Source organism: Hyperoodon ampullatus (assembly GCF_949752795.1).
Source record: "Hyperoodon ampullatus genome assembly, chromosome: 2".
NCBI classification, from domain to species: Eukaryota; Metazoa; Chordata; class Mammalia; order Artiodactyla; family Ziphiidae; genus Hyperoodon; species Hyperoodon ampullatus.
Window position 1 is genome coordinate 79358038 of NC_136915.1, and position 23021 is coordinate 79381058.

Here is a 23021-nt window from a genome sequence, read left to right on the forward strand (position 1 = left end):
CTGGCTGTACAGGTACCACTTTATGAATATTGAGCATTGGGAATCAGCTAGGTATAAACTAAAGAACAAAGTTTCTATAATCCAAGGTCTCATCCCAGCTGGATCATTACGTAGTTATGTGTTTGTGTATCACTTGCAACCCCTCCAGTCCTTGTTTTTCTCGTTCATAAAACAAAGAGAATAGAGACTGTATATGCTCTTTCTATGGTGTTTTGTGAACAAGGGTTTTAATAGCTTGAGGAAAGGTCAAGTATGAGGCATTTAAGCTTTTCTAATTCTGAACATGAAACCTCTGGATGTAAGTAAAATCTGAGGAAGCTTTCCTGGGCTAGGAAGTAAAGATTAAAGGTCAATTACGTTACTAACCTCCATGAGAATGAAGTAACCAGTTTAAGGCTAAACCTTATTTAGGAGCCTTCTAAGGATCGGGACTGCTCCTGTTTTCTAGAACTCTTAACTCATTTTGGAAGCCAACTGCTCAGTTGTGGATTTAGAGAAAATACAAAAAGTACCAGAAACAGCATATCTGTTGCTCTACACATTGTTGGGAAAACTAACAAATTCAGTTTTTACTCATCATTCTGGCCTTGGAAAATCTCATCCCTAAGGAGATTTTAACCACGTTGTATTTTCTGCTGACTTTCAAAGTGGTATTTCAAACCAAAATGGATTTTCTGGGCTTCATCTCATAATTTATAGCCTTATAACCTTATGGATATTGCCTGAATATAGGTATTATTATCCTGTTGGCTTTGCCTCTTACCATGTTTAAAGTTGAACTCTTCCTTCCTGAGACACTGCCTCTAAATCTTTCCCTTTTGTTTTCTGTCCTGTTAATGGCATGACCCCCATAATCTGTAACTAAAATCTGACTTTTACTGTAGATGTCTGTGTTTCTTTTTACTTTCACTCTCCAGTGTAAGTCAAGTCACCAGGCCCTATAGATTCTACCTCTGACATAGGTCTCAAATCTGTCTCTTCTCCATCCTTACTGCTGAAGCCTGCAAGTTAAGTATTTCTCTAATCCAACCTAAACACTGCTACCAGTATTTTTTACTTAGTATTCAGAATTGATCCTGTTACTTTCTTGCTTTAAACCTTTCAGTGGCTCTCCATTCCCTACAGAATACAGTACAAATGTATAGCATTACAGAGATGCCTTTCATATAATCTGGCCTCTGCTAATAACTTCAATTTCTGAGTGAAATTGTTGCTCCCGAATCTAATTTTCCCATCTTTCTTCGTACCATTTATGTTTGCTCTCCTTTTTTATCTTCCTACACGTGTGTGTGTGTGTGTGTGTGTGTGTGTGTGTGTGTAGATTGGCAAATCTAGGTGGTGGGTTTATGGGGGCTCACTATACCATTCTTTCATCTTTTCAGTATATTTGAAAATGTTCATATATACACACATACACTGTTGCATGAATAGACACACATACCCATTTATATAGTAACATAGAGGTTGTACCTGACTCTAAGCCCTTTGAGAAAAGGAATTTTTTTCTCAAGCCCTTTGCACAATACCTGAATATGTATGATGTAACCAATTCCCTGTGTTAAATTCCCTTTGTTCAAAATATCTAGTGTGGTTTCTGTTTGTCAACTAGACTGAATGGTATACTTTCTTTATATACCATATAACAAACTTAGAATACTTTAATTTCAATCTACGTAACTCCAATTGACCTAAGTGCTGTCATTGTTCATATTCCAGTTCTATCATTTTATCTTCATTTCCACAAGTTACATTAACTATTATTGTTTTATATAGTCATTGTTGGTTTATAATTACCCACGTGTTTATCATTTTCTTTGTTCAACATTTCTTCATGCTTCTCAGGCCTTCCTTCATCTTGTTTCTTTTTCTTCCTAAAGGTATAGACTTTCGAAAGATATTTCCCCGGGTATATCATTCTAGGTTGACATTTATTGTCTCTCAGTACCTGGAAACTATTATTTTATGTCTTCTGGATTCCCCTGTTGTTTTTGAGGGGGCAGTTACTGATCTAATGGTTAAACTATGCAGATGTTCTGCCTTTTCTCCCTAGCTGTTTTTAAGAAACTCTTTTTCTGCAGTGTTCTGCTGAATGGTATAGATTTCTTTTCATTTGATCAGCTTGGGATATGTTGGGCTTCCTGGATCTGAGATTTGTGTATTTCATTGATTGTGGGAAGTGCTTAGCGCCTATCTTGTTGAATGTTGCATGTCTTGTATTCCTTCTTCTCTTTCATTTTGGAACTCCAGTTAGATGCATGATAATTTCTTCAAGTCTATCTCTATTTCTCTAATTCTTTCCATGTGTCCAGTTTGCTCTTGACCGTGTATATTGTATTTCTAATTTCTGTTTTGTTTGTATATGTATTTTTTATATATATATATATATATATATATATATATATACATACACTTACTACTACAAGTTCTGTTTTGTTAATCTTGGTAATTTTTGATAGTCTCTTGTTTTAGTCATTCTTTTGATACCTTTCTATTTAATTTTACCTATAAAATATACTTTTTCACATTTTGTGTGAGGTAATGACAACAAATGAAATCTTTACTATGATACTCCTGTAGTTTTTTTCTAACTCATGATGAATTTTTTTTTTTCTGCCGGAACTTTGTGATTTCTAGTTGTGGGCACATTTTCATTGGAACTTTATCTGTGGGAATTATTTTAGGTCTGGATTTAAAGTGCCTTCTTTCAAAGAGGATTTGCATTTGTTTCTGTAAGATGCCTGAAAGCATTATCAACCTGAGGCCAATTAAAGTAAAATTTATGATTAATTTTTGGGGGGGCACATAGATAGTATGATTTCCTGCTTCAAACCTGTATGAGAGCAGTAAGAATTTTTTTTTTAAAGAATATCCATTTCCCCTTCCCGCCAGTCACCCCAAGTCAAAAGCAAGTCAACAAATAATTCACCTGTTGTGGATGACAACTTTTGAGGTTCCTGTCTTTAATCATGTTTTTCCTGATCTGACTGCCTACTTTGTAAGAGTCCTTGGGCCTTTTCTTGGGCTCTTATTAAAATCCAAGATTTACTTCATCAGGATGATGAGAGCCTAATAAGTGTCTTTTGTTCAGAAAAGCAAAAACATTCTCAGAAGCACAAAGGTACTAATGTCTACTTAAATCTGTCCCGGGATTGTGTCACATGCACCATGCATTCACTGCCTTCTCCCTATCCCCCAAATGCAAGTAAGTCTGAGAAATCTTGTTTGTTTGTTTTGTTATCTTTTTCCCCTTAACCTGCTCTTAATTTAAGCAAGAGAGAAGGAGATTGCACATGGAGTATTAAGTTAGTCAACCCACCGTTTCAGGTACTTAAAGATTGCAAATATCTTCTGACTCTATAATTTGTAGCACCTTGATTTTTATAGGTAATTGTTATCTCTTGAGTTATTTTTGTGGAATTATAATTTCCTAGGATGTCCTCCAAAGACAAAGATATCACGAAAAAAGAAAATTACAGGCCAATAGCACTGATGAACATAGATGCCAAAATTCTCAACAAAATACTAGCAAACCAAATCTAACAGTACATTAAAAGAATAATACACCATGGTCAAGTGGGATTTATCCCACGGATGCAAGGATTTTTCAATATCCACAGATCAATCAGTGTGATACACAGTATTAACAAATTGAAGAATAGAAACCATATGATCGGGGGCTTCCCTGGTGGTGCAGTGGTTGGAGGTCTGCCTGCTTATGCGGGGTCCCGGGTTCGTGCCCCAGTCTGGGAGGGTCCCGTGTGCTGCGGAGCAGCTGGACCCATGGGCCGTGGCCGCTGGGCCTGCGCGTCGGAGCCTGTGCTCCGCAGTGGGAGGGGCCGCAGCAGTGAGAGGCCCGTGTACCGCAAAAAAAACCAAACAAACCATATGATCATCTCAATAGATGCAGAAAAAGCTTTTGATAAAATTCAACATCTATTATGATAAAAAAAAAAACTCTCCAGAAAATGAGGATAGAGGGAACATACTTAAACATAATAAAGGCCATATATGACAGTCCCACAGCTAACATCATGCTCAACAGTGAAAAGCTGAAAGCATTTCCTCCAAGATCAGGAACAAGGCAGGAATGCCCATTCTTACCACTTTTATAGAAATCAGAGAAAAAAATAGAAAAAGGAATCCAAACTGGAAAGGAAGAAGTAAAACTGTCACTTTTTGTAGCCGACATGGTGCTATACATAGAAAATCCTAAAGATGCCACCAGAAAACTACTAGAGCTCATCAATGAATTCGGTAAAGTTGCAGGATACAAAATTAATATACAGAGAGATCTGTTGCATTTCTATACATTCACAATGAACTATCAGAAAGAGAATTAAGGAAACAATCTGTTTACTATTGCATCAAAAAGAACTAAATATCTACAAATAAACCTACCGAAGGAGGCAAAAGAACTGTACTCCAAAAACTAAAGACTCTGTTGAATGAAATAGAAGATGATACAAACAGATAGAAAGATACACTGTGTTCTTGGATTGGAAGAATCAATATTGTTAAAATGACCATGTTAGCCAAGGCAATATACAGATTCAGTACAATCCTATCAAAATACCAATAGTGGGCTTCCCTGGTGGTGCAGTGGTTGAGAGTCTGCCTGTCAATGCAGGGGACACGGGTTTGTGCCCTGGTCTGGGAAGATCCCACATGCCGCGGAGTGGCTGGGCCCGTGAGCCATGGCCGCTGAGCCCGCGCGTCCGGAGCCTGTGCTCCGCAGCGGGAGAGGCCACAACAGTGAGAAGCACGCATACCACAAAAAATAATAATAATAATAAACCAAAATGAAATAGCAATAGCATTTTTCACAGAACTAGAACAAATAATTCTAGAATTTATATGGAAACACAAAAGATCCCAAATAGCCAAAACAATCTTGACAAAGAACAACAGAGCTGGAGGAATCAAGCTCCCTGACTTCAGACTATACTACAAAGCTACAGTAATCAAAACAGTATGGTACTGGCACAAAAACAGACAGTAGATCAAGGGAACAGGATAGAAAGCCCAGAAATAAACCCACGCACTTACGGTCAATTAATCTATGACAAAGGAGGCAAGAATATACAATGGGGAAAAGACAGTCTCTTCAATAAGTGGTGCTGGGAAAACTGGACAGCTACATGCAAAAGAATGAAATTAGGATGTTCTCTAACACCATATACAAAAATAAACTCCAAATGGATTAAAGGCCTAAATGCAAGTCCAAAAACCTTAAAACTCCTACAAGAAAACATAGGCAGAACACTGACATAAATCACAGCAGTTATTTTTTGGATCCTTCTCCTAAAATAAAGGAAATAAAAGCAAAATTAAACAAATGGAGCCTAACCAAAAAGCTTTTGCACAGCAAAGGAAACCAGTGACAAAACGAAAAGACAACCTACTGAATAGGAGAAAATATTTGCGAATGATATGACCCAATGAAGGATTAATACCCAACATATGTAAACAGCTAATGCAACTCAATATTAAAAATAAATAAATAAATAAATAATGGGCAGAAGAACTGAATAGACATTTTACCAAAGAGAAAATACAGATGGCCAACAGGCATATGAAAAGATGCTCAACATTGCTAATCATCAGGGAAATGCAAACCAAAACCACAAAGAGGTATCACCTCACAGCTGTCAGAATGGCTATAATCAAAAAGTTACAAAAAACAAATGTTGGCAAGGAGGTAGAGAAAAGGGAAGCCTTATACACTGTTGGTGGGAATGTAAATTGGTGCAAACAGTACGGAGGTTTCTCAAAAAACTAAAAATAGAAATACATATGACCCAGTAATTCCACTCCTGGGTATATATCTGAAAAAAACAAAAACACCAATTCAAAAAGATGAATGCACCCCAGTGTTCATAGCAGCATTGTTTACAGTAGCCAAAATATGGCAACAACCTAAGTGTCTATCCACAGATAAATGGATAAGGAAGCTGTGGTATATATACATACAATGGAATACTACTTAGTCATAAAAATGGCCAACAAAATTCTGCCATTTGCAGCAACATGGATGGATTTGGATGGCATTATGCTAAGTGAAGTAAGTCAGAAAGATAAATGCTGTATGATATTGCTTATATGTGGACTCTAAAAAATATGACAAGTGAATATAACATAAAAGAAGCAGACTCACTGATATAGAGAATAAACTAGTGGTTACCAGTGAGGAGAGGGAAGGTGGGAGAGACAATATAGGTGTGGGGGAGTGGAGGGTACAAACTGTTGGTGTAAGACTCAAGGATGTATTGTACACCTCTAATAGCCAGTATTTTGTAATAACTGTAAATGGAAAGTAACCTTTAAAAATTGTATTAAAAAATTTTAATAGAAAAAACTGGAAGGAAGAAAAATAGTTTGAAAGGGAAAATAGGTGAAATCTAAGGAAGACAGCAAAGTGTTTCTCTAATTTCTAAATGAGTAAAAAGTGGTCTTTATAAAACAAGACATTTCTAAAGTTAAATTTCTGGCTTGGCATATACTTTTGTGACTGTTGCAAATTACTTAACCTCTCTGAGTTTGCTTTTTTACTTCTAAAATAAGGTTATATTACAAACCATTGTTAGTTCCTTTGAAGATTAGATGGAAAAATAGCTGCTTAACTGAGCCCTGACATGTAGTTTTATTGAGCCCTACACTTTAGCCTAAGCACTGTACAGGATTTATCTTCACAGTAACCCCAAATTTGTGGTTAGATAACTAACACATATTAAGTATCTGATCAAGATCACACCAATAAGTAACAATCACAGGATTCTAACCCAGACATTCTGACCTCAAGAGCCCAGACTCTTAACTGTTGTGTTATTTCTTATGTTCTTAAAATTCTTATTAAAACTGAAAGTATACTTTTCCATGAAAACAGTGTTAGATATTATAATATTATTATGAGTTCACAGACTGATAGAATCAGTGGGTATTTCAATATCTTGGACAACCTTCTTTAATGTGCAAGAATTTCTTATATAGTATCTTTAATGGTTTGTAATCTAGCTTCTATATAAATGCTTCCAGAGACAAGGGATTTTATTACATTTTTTAAGGCAAACCGTTTAATTTTATAAGGAATTTCTCTTTATCCTGGGATAAAATTTTTGCACTCACTACATTTACCCTTTGGTTCTAATTCTCTGCCCTGTGAGGAGATAGTAAGAGGACAGCTTCTTTTATAGACAATTGTTTAAATGTTTAGGCAAGAATCATTTCTTTTACCCTAGGCTAAACACCATCAAGTATTTTACAGACAACAAATTTCCATACTTTTCTCAGCTGAGGTCCTTCTACTCTGAATGCATTCCAGTTCTTTTTTAAAATGTGCTTGCTATAAATTAACTATGTACCAAATTTTGTATAATTTCAGTTTCTTCCAAGAGTCTTGTATCATTTATGTTTAAAAAAAAAACAGGAAGTCGGGGAGAAAACCTAACTGTTCACAGATCTGAATGCACTTTTCAGTCATTGCAATAAATGTACACTTCATTTATGGACTCAACAGAGATATACTTAACACTTGTACACTGACTAGTACTAGTTACTGTTTACTGGATATTTACTATGCGCCATGGCCTTTTCTAACCTCTTTACACATAACTTATTTAGTCACAATAATCCTGTGAGGTAGATGTTATTTTTACTATTTAACAGATGAGGAAAATGAGGCACAGAGGTGTTAAGTAATTTATCCCATATCACATGGTTTGTACTAAATCTCAGTGCCAAAACTGGGATTCAGAGCTAGGCACAGCCAGGAGAGAGAGAGAGAGAGAGAGAATTTATTTATGTCTTAGTTTAGGCTGCTTTAACAAAATACCATAGACTAGATGGCGTAAACAACAGAAATTTATTTCTCATAGTTCTGGAGGCTGAAAACTCTGAGATTAAGGTGCCAACATGGTCAGAATTATGGTGATGGCCCTCTTCCTGGTGTGTAGACAGCGTCTTCTCACCATATCCTTGCATAACAGGGAGACTGCCCTTATGACCTAATTACCTCCCAAAGGCCTCACCTCCAAATACCCTCACGTAAGAGCTTCAATGTATGAATTTTGGGGGTACACAAACATTCCAACCATAGCAATATGTTATGTAGTTCTTTTGTGTGCCTGATCTGAAAGCTTGTCTACCTTTTCTAGTAGTTTTCTTTAAGCATATGTCAACTTACAAAAATCAACTTTTGGAGCAGCTCATTTGTAATTTGGGAATTCAGTAGCAATAGAAACCTTTCTTGAATTTGAATCCTAGTTAATAACTGTAACTTTACCTATTTCCTGATATGTAAAGTATGGATAATATCTGTCTCAAAATGTTATTTTAAGGATTAATATGCATACATACACATTTGTGTGTGTGTATAATTATACTGTTATATATGTAAGTATACACACATACACACAGCGGTTAGTATAGCTGTTTACAAGGCTTTTAAATGGCAAAGAGGCAGCATAGCACAGCAATTATTAAGCTAGACTTTGGAACAGAACTGACTTACTACCTGTATGACTTTGGGCAAGTTTCTTAACTTCCCTGTGCTCTAGTCTTCTTTTCAGTAATAATAGGTGTAATACTTATTTTAGGGCTGTTATGAGGATTAATGAGTCAGTAAAGCCCTTAAATCAGGACTTAGACCTTGTAAAGTAGTACGTAAATGATAAAATAATATTATTTTATATCAGTATCTAACATAGCATCTGTATTTTTGTAAGTTAATTAACAACTTATGTTTAAATGTTTTTGAACTAGTGACTCTTTTTTTAAAGAAGTATAAAACCAAATATGAAACATATTTATTAAAATTGGATAGTCACACCATCTTTTATTAGAGAGAGAAGGGAGCCCTGAAGCATAAAGTTTAAATGACTTGCAGTTTAAGCAGTTTTCTGGTGATTACCAAGCTACTTATAACTAAACCAGGTCTATTACCCTAGTCTTCTAGCTTTTTTTTTTTTTTTTAATCTAGAGACCTGGTGTGGATAAAACACAAAATAACTTCAATATGAAGAAATTTAGATATGTGGTAGAATTATTAGATGTGTTTCAACAATAATGGATTACTGAGAATAATTAGAGTGTTCTATTTGAAGTTTTTGTTTTTGTTTCAAAATAGAAGCACCACGGTATGCTTTATGAAAAGTAATGGACTTGAATTTTTGGTCTTCCTACACGCCCTACCATCATAGTAGAAAGCAAAATGTGAAGGCTTTTATGCATACACTTAGATTATTTTAATTAATGCTAGCATTATATTTGAAGTACCCTTAGTCCTATGTATAGGTAATTATTTTAGTAGAATTTGTATAATTTTGAGTATGCTTTGTTCTCTAACCAATCAGGTAATAAGTAGGGAATTTAGTTTAATTCTTAAATACGCTAGTCAAATTGATTTGATTTAATTTTAAAGTAATTGTGTTAGAAGAACTTTGGACAATGATCTAACTCAGCTTCAGACTCAATGTAGTCACTTCTATAGTATCCCTGGCAGATAGTCCTAGAACTCTACTTGAATATTTTCTTGACTTGAATTCTTGTATTTTCTGTAAGCATAAGGAGATTCAAGCTTGTCTCAAACCTTGTAATTCTTTATTCTTTGAAAATATTAACTTCCAATTTTAAGCAGCAATTGGTCCTAGTAAATAATTTTTAATATACTATTTAACTTACAGATTGCCCAAGGACTCCAGATACTCCCAGTAGTGATCCTCGTTGTTCCACCAGCAATAATAGACTGATGGCCTTACAAAAACAATTGGATATAGAACTTAAAGTAAAACAAGGTGCAGAGAACATGATACAGATGTATTCAAATGGATCTTCAAAGGTAAGTACAGTAAATAAATATGTGTATACAGTCAATCCTTGTTATTCACCGATTCCACATGTGTGAATTAACCTACCTGATAAAATTTATTTGAAACCCAACATCAGTACTCGTGGCACTTTCACAGTCATTTGTGGGCAATGCACAGAGGGGTAAAAAATTTGAGTTATCTGATGCGAACGTTCACAGCTTATGTTGAACAAGATGATACTCTTCTTGTTTAAGCTCTTATACTGTAAACAAGTATCCTTTTCATCATCTATTTAGTACCACATTTTTTGCGTTTTTCTGCTTTTCATGATTTTGCTGTTTAAACACTGTATTAGGATTTCTGAGATCTTTTTAGCCTCCAAATCTGTGTATTGACAATACAACAAATTGGAAACAAAAGATTTCTAAAATATTATTTTAAAAATTATTTCTATCAAAATCAATCAATAAAAAATTTTTAAAGAAAATTGTCTGAGTAAAGGGTACACAGGAACTCTCCACTCTCCACAGAAAACTACAACTTTTCTGTAAATCTAAAATTATTCTAAAACAAAAAATTTATTTAAAAAAGTTTTGGCTATAATGAGTTTTCCATCACTACATACAGATCTTCAAGAAAGGACAAAAAAAAGAGAAGACGTTCTATCATTAATGATTGTTTGGACTAGATCTGTGGATTCTCAGGGAATCTGGTATGGGCATGTAACTCCTAATTAAAAACCAGTGTTACGGAGAACACTTGTTACTAATAGGAATGTGTCCTTTTTCTGAGATATAATGTGGAAGAGAAAATGATAGGAACAACTGAACTGGATTAACATGAAGGTTCTTTCCAATCTAATGTTCTATAGTTTTATAATTTGCAAAAAGTCTTAGGTTGATTTATTATAAAATCCACCCTTCTACTTTCAACTCATTTATCTTAAAGATTTTTGTCTCTGCAAATCAGTTTCTTCCATATTTTAATAGATAGTTCTTAAGTAATTTCAGAATAAAAGTTTTAGGTATTTCTTTTTGTTTTTTAAGTTTAGGAAGAATTTGAAATTGGGGGGACTGGAGGGGACAGTAGGAATCTTTGCTTGGAGCCAAGTACCCTATGTACCCATTCAAATGAAATTTGTGAAGATGCTGAAAAGAGAAATGTGTATATGTTATAAATAAGATTTTTTAACTTATTTATGAAAATTAATTCAATTATATGCCATATTTCAAAATAATTTCTAAATTATTTTTAGAGAAATGTATTTATTCCTACTTGATGTATTACTTACATGATCTGATACTTGATAGTATACTACTTCACTAACTTTGAACATTTATTATGGGACTTCACTAACTTTGAACATTTATTATGGGATGGTAGAGTTGGTTTTTCTATTGTTTTTAGTATTGACCTTTAGTTTGGGGTGTTTTTTCTTTCATTTTTATCAAATGTTATTTTGGGCTTTTTTTCTTTTTTTAAGGCAAATACTGTGTTCTTGGAACTGTGAATGCACCATATTATGCTGAGTGTTTTAAAATTAAAACACCTCTGGAGTAAGGTTTTTTAGCCTACAGTTGATGGATTAGATTGAGAGGTTCATGAATCCTTTGAAGTTATAGGAAAAGTGAGTGTGTATATTGATAAATGGATGAATAAGAGGGCCATAGGTTTCACTGTATTCTCAAAGTGGTCTGTAACCAACAACCCCCCTTCCCGAATTTAACAGGTTTATGGATGTATTAAAAGGGAAATAGATAACTTACGATAACCACAAGTCCAAAATAAACAGGGCTACTAGTAAGCCTGTTAAAACAAATAGATAAGTTCCAGTAACCTTTTATTTTTGATTAGGAGATCCATTAATTTGAGAAGGGGTCAAGTGGAGGTCCAGAGCATATTAACAGCTGCTATAGTCTCTGAGGTAGGCCTGCCAGTTATTGTTGTCGAGATTTGGTCGTAACTGTTTCATTTCTCATCTTTAAACCTCTCATAGGGTCAAAGTATATCTTATGAGAATAGGGAAAGTTGTACATTGAAGTTATGTAGAATATTAATTTAGTTATTATGTAGTTAAAAGTTTGATAACTGTTATGCTGGGCTCTGGAGTATGAATATTGTAAAAGTAGTGTCTTATACGTAGTAGGTACTCAACAGATAATATCCTGCTTTCAAGAGACACACTATCTAAAAAGCAGATCTCACATGTAAATAACTACAATATATAATAGTGGTATGTTCAAGTTACTTAGAAGCACAGTGGAGAAGAATCACTTAACTATCAGAAGAAATAATTAAAGTCTTAGTATAAGATTTGAAGGATGATTTAGAGTTTAAGAAGGAATTACTTTCTAGGGATAGTGATGTGGGTAAGCCCAGTATATACAGTGTAAGGAACTGTGGGATAGAGTGGCTTGCTCTAAGGAAGTGCTTTCGTATGGCAATTTCTTATCTGACATACCTGAGGGTAGGTAGGATGCACTTCTAATTGTAACAGTCATCAACTCTAGCAGTTATTTTCAATGAAAGGCCATGCCCTACTGGGGTAACATCTGAATCTCCAGAAAGACACATTTTATTTGGGAAAAGTCCTTCAGATGAATCCAACAGGACTTTTTCTGTTCCCCACCAGAAGAGCTTTAAGCAAATGAAGCATAGTGAGAGGTGTAGCATAATGAAAGACAAACCAGATTATAAAGTACTTTGTATAAAATTAAGCAGTTGAGATTCTATCTTATAAGGTGTAGGGAGTTGCTGAAAGACTTTTAGCAAAGAAAATATACGATCAGATTTACAGTTTAGAAAATTCACATCCTTCTTCCTCAGACTTGGAATTAATTAGAGAGGGTCAAGTCTACAGGCAACAAGTTTAAGGAGGCTTTTGTGGTAGTCCAGGTTAAACATGCTTAATGCCTCTTGTAACAGCAACGAAAGCAAAGAAGAGAGAGTCAAGCAATTTTGGTAGAATAAATATGTGGTGTCTGGATATGAGGAAGAAGGAAGAATTGAAGATGATTCTTAGATTGGTTATGTGAACAGACTGATGAATGGTGGTGTCCTTCACAACGATAGGTAATTCATAATGGGGAGCAAATTTAGTGATAGGTGTGATTAACTCAGCTTGGCAGTAGATAGTCCTCTTCAGAACTCTGGTTATTGAATTCTGTATGATAAAATTATTACCCCTGTACATTTTATAGCCAGAGTTGTCCTTTCAAAAGATAAGTCAGATATTTTTACACGCTTGTTCAAAACCCTCCAGTGGCTTTCTAGCTATTTTAGAACAAAATCCAGAGGCCTTACTGTGATTCTGCAAGTTCATACATGATTTACTCCTGGCTACCTTTCAATCTTATCTTCCAAAACTCTTTCATTCTCTCTCATTACCCTCTAGCCATCTTGACTTCTTTGCTATCTTTTGGACATACCAAGGACACTTTTACCTCAGGGCCTTTGCATTTACTGTCTCTGCCTAGATAGCTCTTCTCCCAAGTACTTTCATGGCTTTCTCTCTCACTTCATTACAATCTCTACTCAGGTGCTGCCACTTCAGCAAGCTCTTCATTCCTATCCTATGTAAAATAGCAACCCATGTCTTTCCTTATCCCTTTCACTGCATTACTACTACCTGAAATAATAATTTATACAATCAATTTCTTTATCATCTATTTTCAACATTAGAATGTAAATTTCATGGCTAAGTAGTACCACTGGTTTTCAGAATAATCTCTGAAGACTTGATAAGACATGCTGAAGAAATGTTTCCTGTTCATATATTCATATGACAAACTAAGCTATTTATTAATATCTGGGGTTCTTTCTAGCCTGTATCACTTTTTTTTTCTTTTTTTAAATGCTTCCAAGTCTTTTCTTTTTCCTCATTTGAAAGTACTGGACCATCTATCTAGGCCTCCCTTTCTCAGATCTTCCAAAATTGACATATTCCAGTCTTACCTATATTAAAAGCTCACAAAATTTTTCTGGATTCCTTCCACTAAAACCGATCCCATCTTCCTGTAAATTTTTCTGTGACTACTTTTAGCATTCTGTTACATATAATAATATCTGTATGTCTTCAAACTATAAGTTTTATAGGGTAGCATTCTAACTGATTAATCTTTGTATTTTTACTGGATGTGGCAACATTTAATTCATGCAAAGTAAGCCATAAATATGTGATGGAAAAATAAAGATAGTGATTGGTTTATTTATTTCTGAAAGCTGTGTATATAGTGTAGTTTATTATTTACAATATCACACTATGACTTTTAAAACAAAAAGTTATTTTTTATAAAGTAAAAAAATATAATTTGAAAATATAAAATGTACTTTATTTTTATTTATAATTGTAAAATATTGTACATTTGAAATATAATTACTTGTAGAATGTAGTTTGCTAATTACTAATAGTTAACAACTTTATCTAGTCTGTTAGTTTGAACCATATGAAATTGCTGTTTTTTAGTTCAGAATCAGATATTGGCATGTTCATATGGTTCAACCTATATATGTAAAAATCTTCTCATAATTTTAGCATAAAAGCCAGTATTTCTCTAATATATAATCCAGTTCATATGCTTTGGATCTAGCTTTCCTCTTGTCTTCAACATATTAGGTGCTCAACACAAAAATCCATTGAATGCCTGAAAGCATAAAACTGACAATAAAAATTCATTGAATGCTGGAAAGCATAAGACTGACATGTAGTAACTGTAAATTGCCTGTGATAGGTAATATCCAATGTCAGTTTTAAAAACCTTTATCATACTTTGACATCTATGCACATCTTCCAGAAATCTGTGTGGGAAAAATCATTTACTTTTTAAAATGAAATACAAATGCTTTTCCTTGCACGTTGAATTGAAATAGTTAAGAAAGGCATTTCTAAAGAAGTAAATGACAGAACTACTGTCTTTTCGCATAGTGATAAAATAATAAAAGGAGTAGCTTAATTGAAAAGCATATATAAATATTTATACTTTTACATTAGAACTTCATTGAGATCCTATAATTAATCATTATTTTTATTCCTCTAAAAGAGAACATTTTAATGCCAATCATATGCTAGGCAATATAATTTTAATTTTATCTAATGCTTACAGAAGCTCTGTATTTTAGAGAATGGTATCCCTGCTTACATAGTTTCTTCAAGAAACCTATTTGTCCCATTAAATTAGGAGTTTTGAAATACTAACTTTTTCTCTTACTCTAATCTGGTCTCAGAGAAATAGAAAAGTTGTTTCAAATCTTCAGTTTGATGTTCCTAATACTGGATAACAGGAAGAATTAAAAAGTATTTTTATTTTAAATTTGGAAGTTTAATAGGTATATTCATAAAAGCATATGAATATACCTTTTCAAACAAACACCAGATTCAAGCTAGTGTTCTTAATGGTAAAGCATAATTTAAAAAAATTATAGTGTGTGTGTGTGCTTCATGTTGTAAATGAATATTTAAGGGACTTAGTAAACTATTTAAGCCCAACTCAATGTGAAATCCAAATATTTTATTAATAAAGAACAAAGTCTGACCAGAAACTCTTTCCTAAATGAGTGACCATGGGAACAGGAGAGAAATGAAAGAAAAATTCATAAATTTGCTAATTGCTTTTTCCTCCACTGTATATAATGTGTTTAACTAGTTATATTGGTGTTTAATGTGATATATATCAGCTCACTTTTTTAATGTGTTGTATTGGTGTTTAACATGATATATTTCAGCTCACTTTTTTTTCCTCGTATATATTGTCTCTCCCATCACAAGTATCTCCATCCTCCCCTTAATTCAGTGTCGTGATATACTGTGTGTGTTTGATTTATTGATATGATGCTGCACATCTGATGCTTGTCTCTTAGCTGGTAGTTTTGAGTCTTCTGGAGAATATAGGTTGATTGTATGCTATTTTATTTCCAGATTAATACTGACTGCCTCAGTGATAAAAGTAGAGATGCTTAAATAATATGCAAAAATTGGTCTTTCTTGTGAATAAGTGCTTCCTAACTTGATGCTTAGTTTTATCATTTCTTTTTTGTGGATTGAAGCCTACTAGACTTTGACAACTAATATAACTAAGTAGGAGATGGCATTAACTTCTGTTACTTTTCTCATGAAACTTTTGAAAAAAATTCTATGTTAGTTTTCTGTGGCTGCTGTATCAAATCATCACAAATTTAGTGGCTTAAAGCAACACAAATTTATTACATTACAGTTTTTTAATTGAGAAGTCCGAAATGGATTTCACATTCTGGAGGACATAGGAGAAAGTTTGTTTCCTTACCCTTTCCATCTTCTAGAGGCTGCCCATATTCCTTGGCTCATGGCCCTCTTCCTCTGTCTTTGAAGCCAGAAACAGCGGCTCCAGTTCTTCTCATGTGACCTCCTCTTCTGCCTTCCTCTTCTTCATTTAAGGACCCTTATGATTACATTGGGTCCATCTGGATAATCCAGGATAACCTCTGTATTTTGAGGTTGGGTGATTAACAACCTCAGTTCCATCTGCTATCTTAATTTCCCTTTCACATGCAAAGTAACATTCACAAGGTTCTGGGTATTGCCACATGGACATCTTTGGGTGGGTCGTTAAATGGTAAGTTTTTTGTGATTCAGTATTACTGGAACTAAACTGGGAGGCAGGACAGTAACGTTATTTCACTTATATCAGGACCTTTCTTGAAGTCTTTAGACATGATAGAAGTTTATTCACTATAACTTACTCCCTAACTTTTAACTAATGGAGTTGTTTTTCTTATTTTTCACCCTATCAGTTTGATGCTTTTCAAAATAAATGTATCAACCCAAGTATATATATTATAGTGCTCACAGTATTCTTTTGACCCTTGTTTTTCACTTGCTGATGTCATTTGATCTTACTTAGAAGTTATAAAAATGGTTTATTTGTCTCTGTATCTGCTTACCTTTTCAAACTTATTCTTAATAGGATCGGAAACTCCATGGCACAGCTCAACAGCTGCTCCAAGACAGCAAGACAAAAATAGAAGTGATACGAATGCAGATTCTTCAGGCAGTCCAGACCAATGAATTGGCTTTTGATAATGGTGATGGAACAGAGATAAATTGTCATTCTTATTATTATGGGCATATATAGTGCTAAATAAATTTTAAGGAAAGAAGTGGTGGTTCAAAATTAAGGAGGAGGAGGCATTCTGTTTTTTTATCTTGAGTTTTTATCTTTGAGTTTTGATGGCTAAGATGAAAGACTGTATTTTAACATTGTGTCTATTAAGTATTACTTCAGTGTTTATTGACTTTTAAGAACTAACTTTTAATGTTGTAAGAATTTATTTCTTTTACTTGTGTTTTAATCCCTACGTATTAGAAAGTCAAATAAATGGTTCAATTAAGTTTTTTTTTTTTTGTCCCCCTCTAGCCAAACCTGTCATAAGTCCTCTTGAACTTCGGATGGAAGAATTAAGGCATCATTTTAGGATAGAGTTTGCAGTAGCAGAAGGTGCAAAGAATGTAATGAAATTACTTGGCTCAGGAAAAGTAACAGACAGAAAAGCACTTTCAGAAGTAATTTTAAATAAAAATTTTAACTTATAAATATATTAGTCAAAGAATATAACTATTTAAATGACACCATTGTCTTTTCCCTGTTTAAGGCTCAAGCAAGATTTAATGAATCAAGTCAGAAGTTGGACCTTTTGAAGTATTCATTAGAGCAAAGATTAAATGAACTTCCCAAAAATCATCCCAAAAGCAGTATTATTATTGAGGAGCTTTCACTTGTTGCATCACCAACACTAAGTCCACGTCAAAGTATGATATCTACACAAAACCAATATAGTACCCTATCCAAACCAGCAGCACTAACAGGTACGTAGCATATATCATCCTGATTGTTTTAAAATTTTTCGTACATTTTTAATCTACATCTGGTTCTGGTTTAATAAATGAATAAAAATGTGTTTACAGAATTTTTAAATATTGTGGTAAGATACACATAACAAAATTTATTATTTTAACCATTTTAAAATACACAACTCATAGGCATTTAGTGTAGCCACGCTGTTGTATAACTATAACCAGTTTCTAGTTCCAGGGTATTTTCAGCACCCCAGAAGGAAACTCAGTACCCATTAAGTAGTCATTCCCAATTCCCCATTTCCCTTCAACCCCTAGCAATCACTATTGGCTTTCTGATTCTATAGATTTGTCTATTATAGATGTTTCCTATAAATGGAGTTATATAATTTGTGGCTTTCTGTGTCTGACTTCTTTCACTTTCTGTACTGTTCAAGGTTCATTCTTCTTGTAACATTCCTTCTTATGGCTAAGTAATACTCTGTTGTACAGGTATATATCTGGTTTTATTTATCTGTTTGATGGACATTTGGGTCGTTTCCACCTTTTGACTACTGTGAATAGTGTTTCTATGAATATTTGTATGCAGGTTTTTGTTTGAACACCTGTTTTCAGTTATTTAGGGAAATTGCAAGGGTTTAAAAGCTCCCTCTTAAGAACCAGGGAAATAAACCAGCCAAATTCATTATTATAGAACAAAGAAGCTTACATCGGCCATTTTGCTAATTGTTTTCTGTAAGTCTTAATCTTTTTTTTCCTGAATTCTTTTGCTTTCTTTTGTGTTTGATTGAATTTTTCTAGTTTACCTTTTTTATTCTCTCCTTGTTTACTTTTCTGTATGTGTGTGTGTGTGTATATATATATATATATATATATATTTAATCTTTATTGGAGTATAATTACTTCACAATACCATGTTAGTTTCTGTTGCACAACAGTGAATCAGCCATATGCATACACTTGTCCCCATATCCCCTCCTTCTTGAGTCTCCCTCCCATCCTCCCTATTCCACCCGTCTAGGTCATCGCAAAACACTGAGTCGATCTCGCTGTGCTATGCTGCTGCTTCCCACCAGCCAACTATTTTACATCCAGTAGTGTATATACGTTGATGCTACTCACTTCATCCCAGCTTTGCCCTCCCACCCTATGTCATCAAGTCCATTCTCTTTGTCTACCTCTTTATTCTTGCCCTGAAACTAGATTCATCAGTACTTTTTGTTTTTTTTAGATTCCATAGATATGCGTTACCATACGTTATTTGTTTTTCTCTTTCTGACTTATTTCACTCTGTACAACAAACTCTAGGTCCATCCACCTCACTACATATAACTCAATTTTGTTTCTTTTTAATGGCTGAGTAATATTCCATTGTATATATGTGCCCCATCTTCTTTATCCATTCATCTATTGATAGACATTTAGGTTGGTTCCATGTCCTGGCTATTGTAAATAGTGCTGCAGTGAACATTGTGGTGCATGTCTCTTTTTGAATTATGGTTTTCTCAGGGTATATGTCCAGTAGTGGGATTGCTGGGTCATATGGTAGTTGTATTTTCAGTTTCTTAAGGAACATCCATACTGTTCTCCATAGTGGCTGTATCAATTTACATTCCTACCAACAGTGCAGAAGGGTTCTCTTTTCACCACACCCTTTCCAGCATTTATTGCTTCTAGCTTTTTTGATAATGGCCATTCTGACTGGTGGTTGGTGACACCTCATTGTAGTTTTGATTTGCATTTCTCTAATAATCAGTGATGTTGAGCATCTTTTCATGTGCCTCTTGGCCATCTGTATGTCTTCCTTAGTGAAATGTCTGTTTAGCTCTTCTGCCCATTTTTAATTTGAATTGTTTGTTTTTTTGATATTGAGTTCCATTAGCTGTTTGTATATTTTGGAGATTAATCCTTTGTCTGTTGTTTCATTTGCAAATATTTTCTCCCATTCTGAAGGTAGTCTTTTTGTCTTAGTTATGGTTTCCTTTGCTTTGTAAAAGCTTTTAAGTCCCATTTGTTTATTTTTGTTTTTATTTCTGTTTCTCTAGGAGGTGGGTCAAAAAAGATCTTGCTGTGGTTTATGTCAAAGAGTGTTTTTCCCATGTTTTCCTCTAAAAGTTTTATAGTGTCTGGTCTTACATTTAAGTCTTTAATCCATTTTGAGTTTATTTTTGCGTATGGTGTTAGGGAGTGTTCTAATTTCATTCTTTTACATGTAGCTGTCCAGTTTTCCCAGCACCACTTATTGAAGAGGCTGTCTTTTCTCCATTGTATGTTCTTGCCTCCTTTGTCATAAATTAGGTGCCCATATGTATGTGGGTTTATCTCTGGGCATTCTATTCTGTTCTACCATTGATCTATATTTCTGTTTTTGTGCCAGTACCATAGTGCCTTGGTTACTATAGCTTTGTGGTATAGTTTGAAGTCAGGGATCCTGATTCCTCCAGCTCCGTTTTTCTTTCTCAAGATCGCTTTGGCTATTCAGGGTCTTTTGTGTTTCCATACGAATTGTAAGATTTTTTGTTCGAATGCTGTGAAGAATGCCATTGGTAGTTTGATAAGGATTGTATTGAATCTGTAGATTGCTTTGGGCAGTATAGTCATTTTCACAGTACTGATTTTTCCAGTCCAAGAACATGATATATTTCTCCATCTGTTTATGTCATCTTTGATTTCTTTCATCAGTGTTTTATAGTTTTCTGAGTACAAGTCTTTCTCCTCCTTAGGCAGGTTTATTCCTAGGTATTTTATTCTTTTTTTGAAGTGTTAAATGGGAGTGTTTCCTTAATTTCTCTTTCTGATTTTTCATTGTTGGTGTATAGGAATGCCAGAGATTTCTGTGCATTAATTTTGTATCCTGCAACCTTACCAAATTCATTGATTAGTTCTAGTAGTTTTCTGGTGGCATCTTTAGGATCTTCTATGTATAGTATCATGTCATTGGCAAATGGTGACAGTTTTACTTCTTCTCTTCCAATTTGTGTTCCTTTTATTTCTTTTTCTTCTCTGATTGCTGTGGCTAGGACTTCCAAAACTATGCTGAATAAGAGTGGTGAGAGTGGACATCCTTGTCTTGTTCCTTATCCTAGTGGAAATGCTTTCAGTTTTTCACCATTGAGTATGATGCTTGCTGTGGGTTTGTCATATATGACCTTTATTTTGTTGAGGTACGTTCCCCCAATGCCCATTTTCTGGAGAGTTTTTATCATAAATGGGTGTTGAATTTTGTCAAAACCTTTTTGTGCATCTATTGAGATGATCATATGGTTTTTATTCCTTAATTTGTTAATGCGGTATATAACATTGATTGATTTACATATATTGAAGAATCCTTGCATCCCTGGGATAAATCCCACTTGATCATGGTGTATGATGCTTTTAATGTGCTGTTGGATTCTGTTTTTTTTTTTTTTTTACATGGCAGTATTCACATTTTTATTGAGCAGTAAAAAATATATGTGGTCAACATTGTTACTTTCATTTGCAAATAAAAGAGTTAGGAAGTATAGAAACCTGTACTTAACTTTTTATCAAGAGTACTTATCATCAAATTACTCCCATCCAGGCTTCTGCAGGTCTAGAATTTTCTTTCCACTGGATAGGAGTATGTGGTGGGAATTCCAATTGATAACATTTTTATTAAAAAAAAAAAAAGAATCAGCATAGTCAAGTTGTCTTAGTGTTAAGGATTTCTGTTTGCTAGTATTATGATCATCAGTGATATTGGTCTATAATTGTATTTTTTTGTGATGTCTTTTTCTGGCTTTGGTATCAGGGTGATGGTGGCTTTGTAGAATGAATTTGGGAGTGTTCCTTCCTCTGCAATATTTTGCAAGAGTTTGAGAAGGATCAGTGTTAGCTCTTCTCTAAATGTTTGATAGAATTCACCTGTGAAGCCATCTTGTTCTCGACTTTTGTTTGCTGGAAGATTTTTAATTATGGTTTCAATTTCATTACTTGTGATAGGTCTGTTTATATTTTCTAATTCTTCCTGGTTCAGTCATGGAAAATTTTACCTTTCTAAGAATTTGTCCATTTCTTCATGGTTGTCCATTTTATTGGCATATAGTTGTTTGTAGTAGTCTCTTATAATCCTTTGTATTTCTGTGGTATCAGTTGTGATTTCTCCCTTTTCATTTCTAATTTTATTGATTTGTGTCCTCTCTCTTTTTCTTGATGAGTCTGGCTAAGGGTTTATCAATTTTGTTTATCTTCTCAAAGAACCAGCTTTTAGTTTTATTGATTTTTGCTATTGTTTTATTCGTTTCTATTTCATTCATTTCTGCTCTGATCTTTATGATTTCTTTCCTTCTACTGACTTTGGGTTTTCTTTGTTCGTCTTTCTCTAGTTGTTTAAAGTGTAGGGTTAGATTGTTTGAGATTTTTCTTGTTTACTGAGGTGAGATTGAATTGCTCTAAACTTCCCTCTTAGAACTGCTTTTGCTGCATCCCATAAGTTTTGGGTCATCGTGTTTTCGTTGTCATTTGTTTCTATGCATTTTTTAATTTATTCTTTGATTTCTTCAGTGATCTCTTGGTTATTTAGCGCACTGTTTAGCCTCCATATATTTGTGTTTTTTATCCTGTAATTGATTTCCAATCTCATAGTGCTGTGGTCAGAAAAGATGCTTGATATGATTTCAATTTTCTTAAATTTTCCAAGGCTTGATTTGTGACCCAAGATGTGATCTGTCCTGGAAAATGTTCCATGTTCACTGGAGAAGAAAGTGTATTCTGCCACTTTTGGGTGGAATGTTCTATAAATATCAGTTAGATCCACCTGGACTATTGTGTCATTTAAAGCTTGTGTTTCCTTTATTTATTTTCTGTTTGGATGATCTGTCCATTGGTGTAAGTGGGGTGTTAAAGCACCCTACTATTATTGTGTTACTGTCAATTTCTCCTTTCATGGTTGTTAGCATTTGCCTTATGTATTGAGGTGCTCCTATGTTGGGTGCATAAACATTTATAATTGTTATATCTTCTTCTTGGATTTATCCTTTGATCATTATGTAGTGTCCCTCCTTTTCTCTTGTAACAGTCTTTATCTTAAAGTCTATTTTATCTGATATGAGTGTTGCTACTCCAGCTTGTTTTGATTTCTATTTGTATGGAATATCTTTTTCCATCCCTTCACTTTTAGTCTGTATGAGTCCCTAGGTCTGAAGTGGGTGTCTTGTAGACAGCATATATATGGGTCTTGTTTTTGTATCCATTCACCCAGTCTGTGTCTTTTGGTTGGGGCATTTACATTCAAGATGATTATCGATATGTGTGTTCCTATTACCATTTTCTTAATTGTTTTGGGTTTGTTTTTGTGGGTGTTTTTCTTCTCTTGTGTTTCCCACCTAGAGAAGTTTCTTTAGCATTTGTTGTAAAGCTGGTTTGCTGGTGCT

The 23021-nt window shown here is 34.2% G+C and overlaps 1 protein-coding gene across 3 annotated transcripts in view; it reads left to right on the forward strand.

Moving 5' to 3' along the window:
- The window catches only part of PKN2 (protein kinase N2), a 124893-nt gene that overhangs the window by 45909 nt on the left and 55963 nt on the right, over positions 1–23021 (forward strand). For all 3 annotated transcript variants that reach the window (XM_079724424.1, XM_079724426.1, XM_079724425.1), the window contains exons 3-6: positions 9678–9832; positions 16742–16859; positions 17192–17337; positions 17427–17640. In XM_079724424.1, the coding sequence (XP_079580550.1) occupies positions 9678–9832; positions 16742–16859; positions 17192–17337; positions 17427–17640 (633 nt within the window). The remainder of the gene's footprint in view (positions 1–9677; positions 9833–16741; positions 16860–17191; positions 17338–17426; positions 17641–23021) is intronic.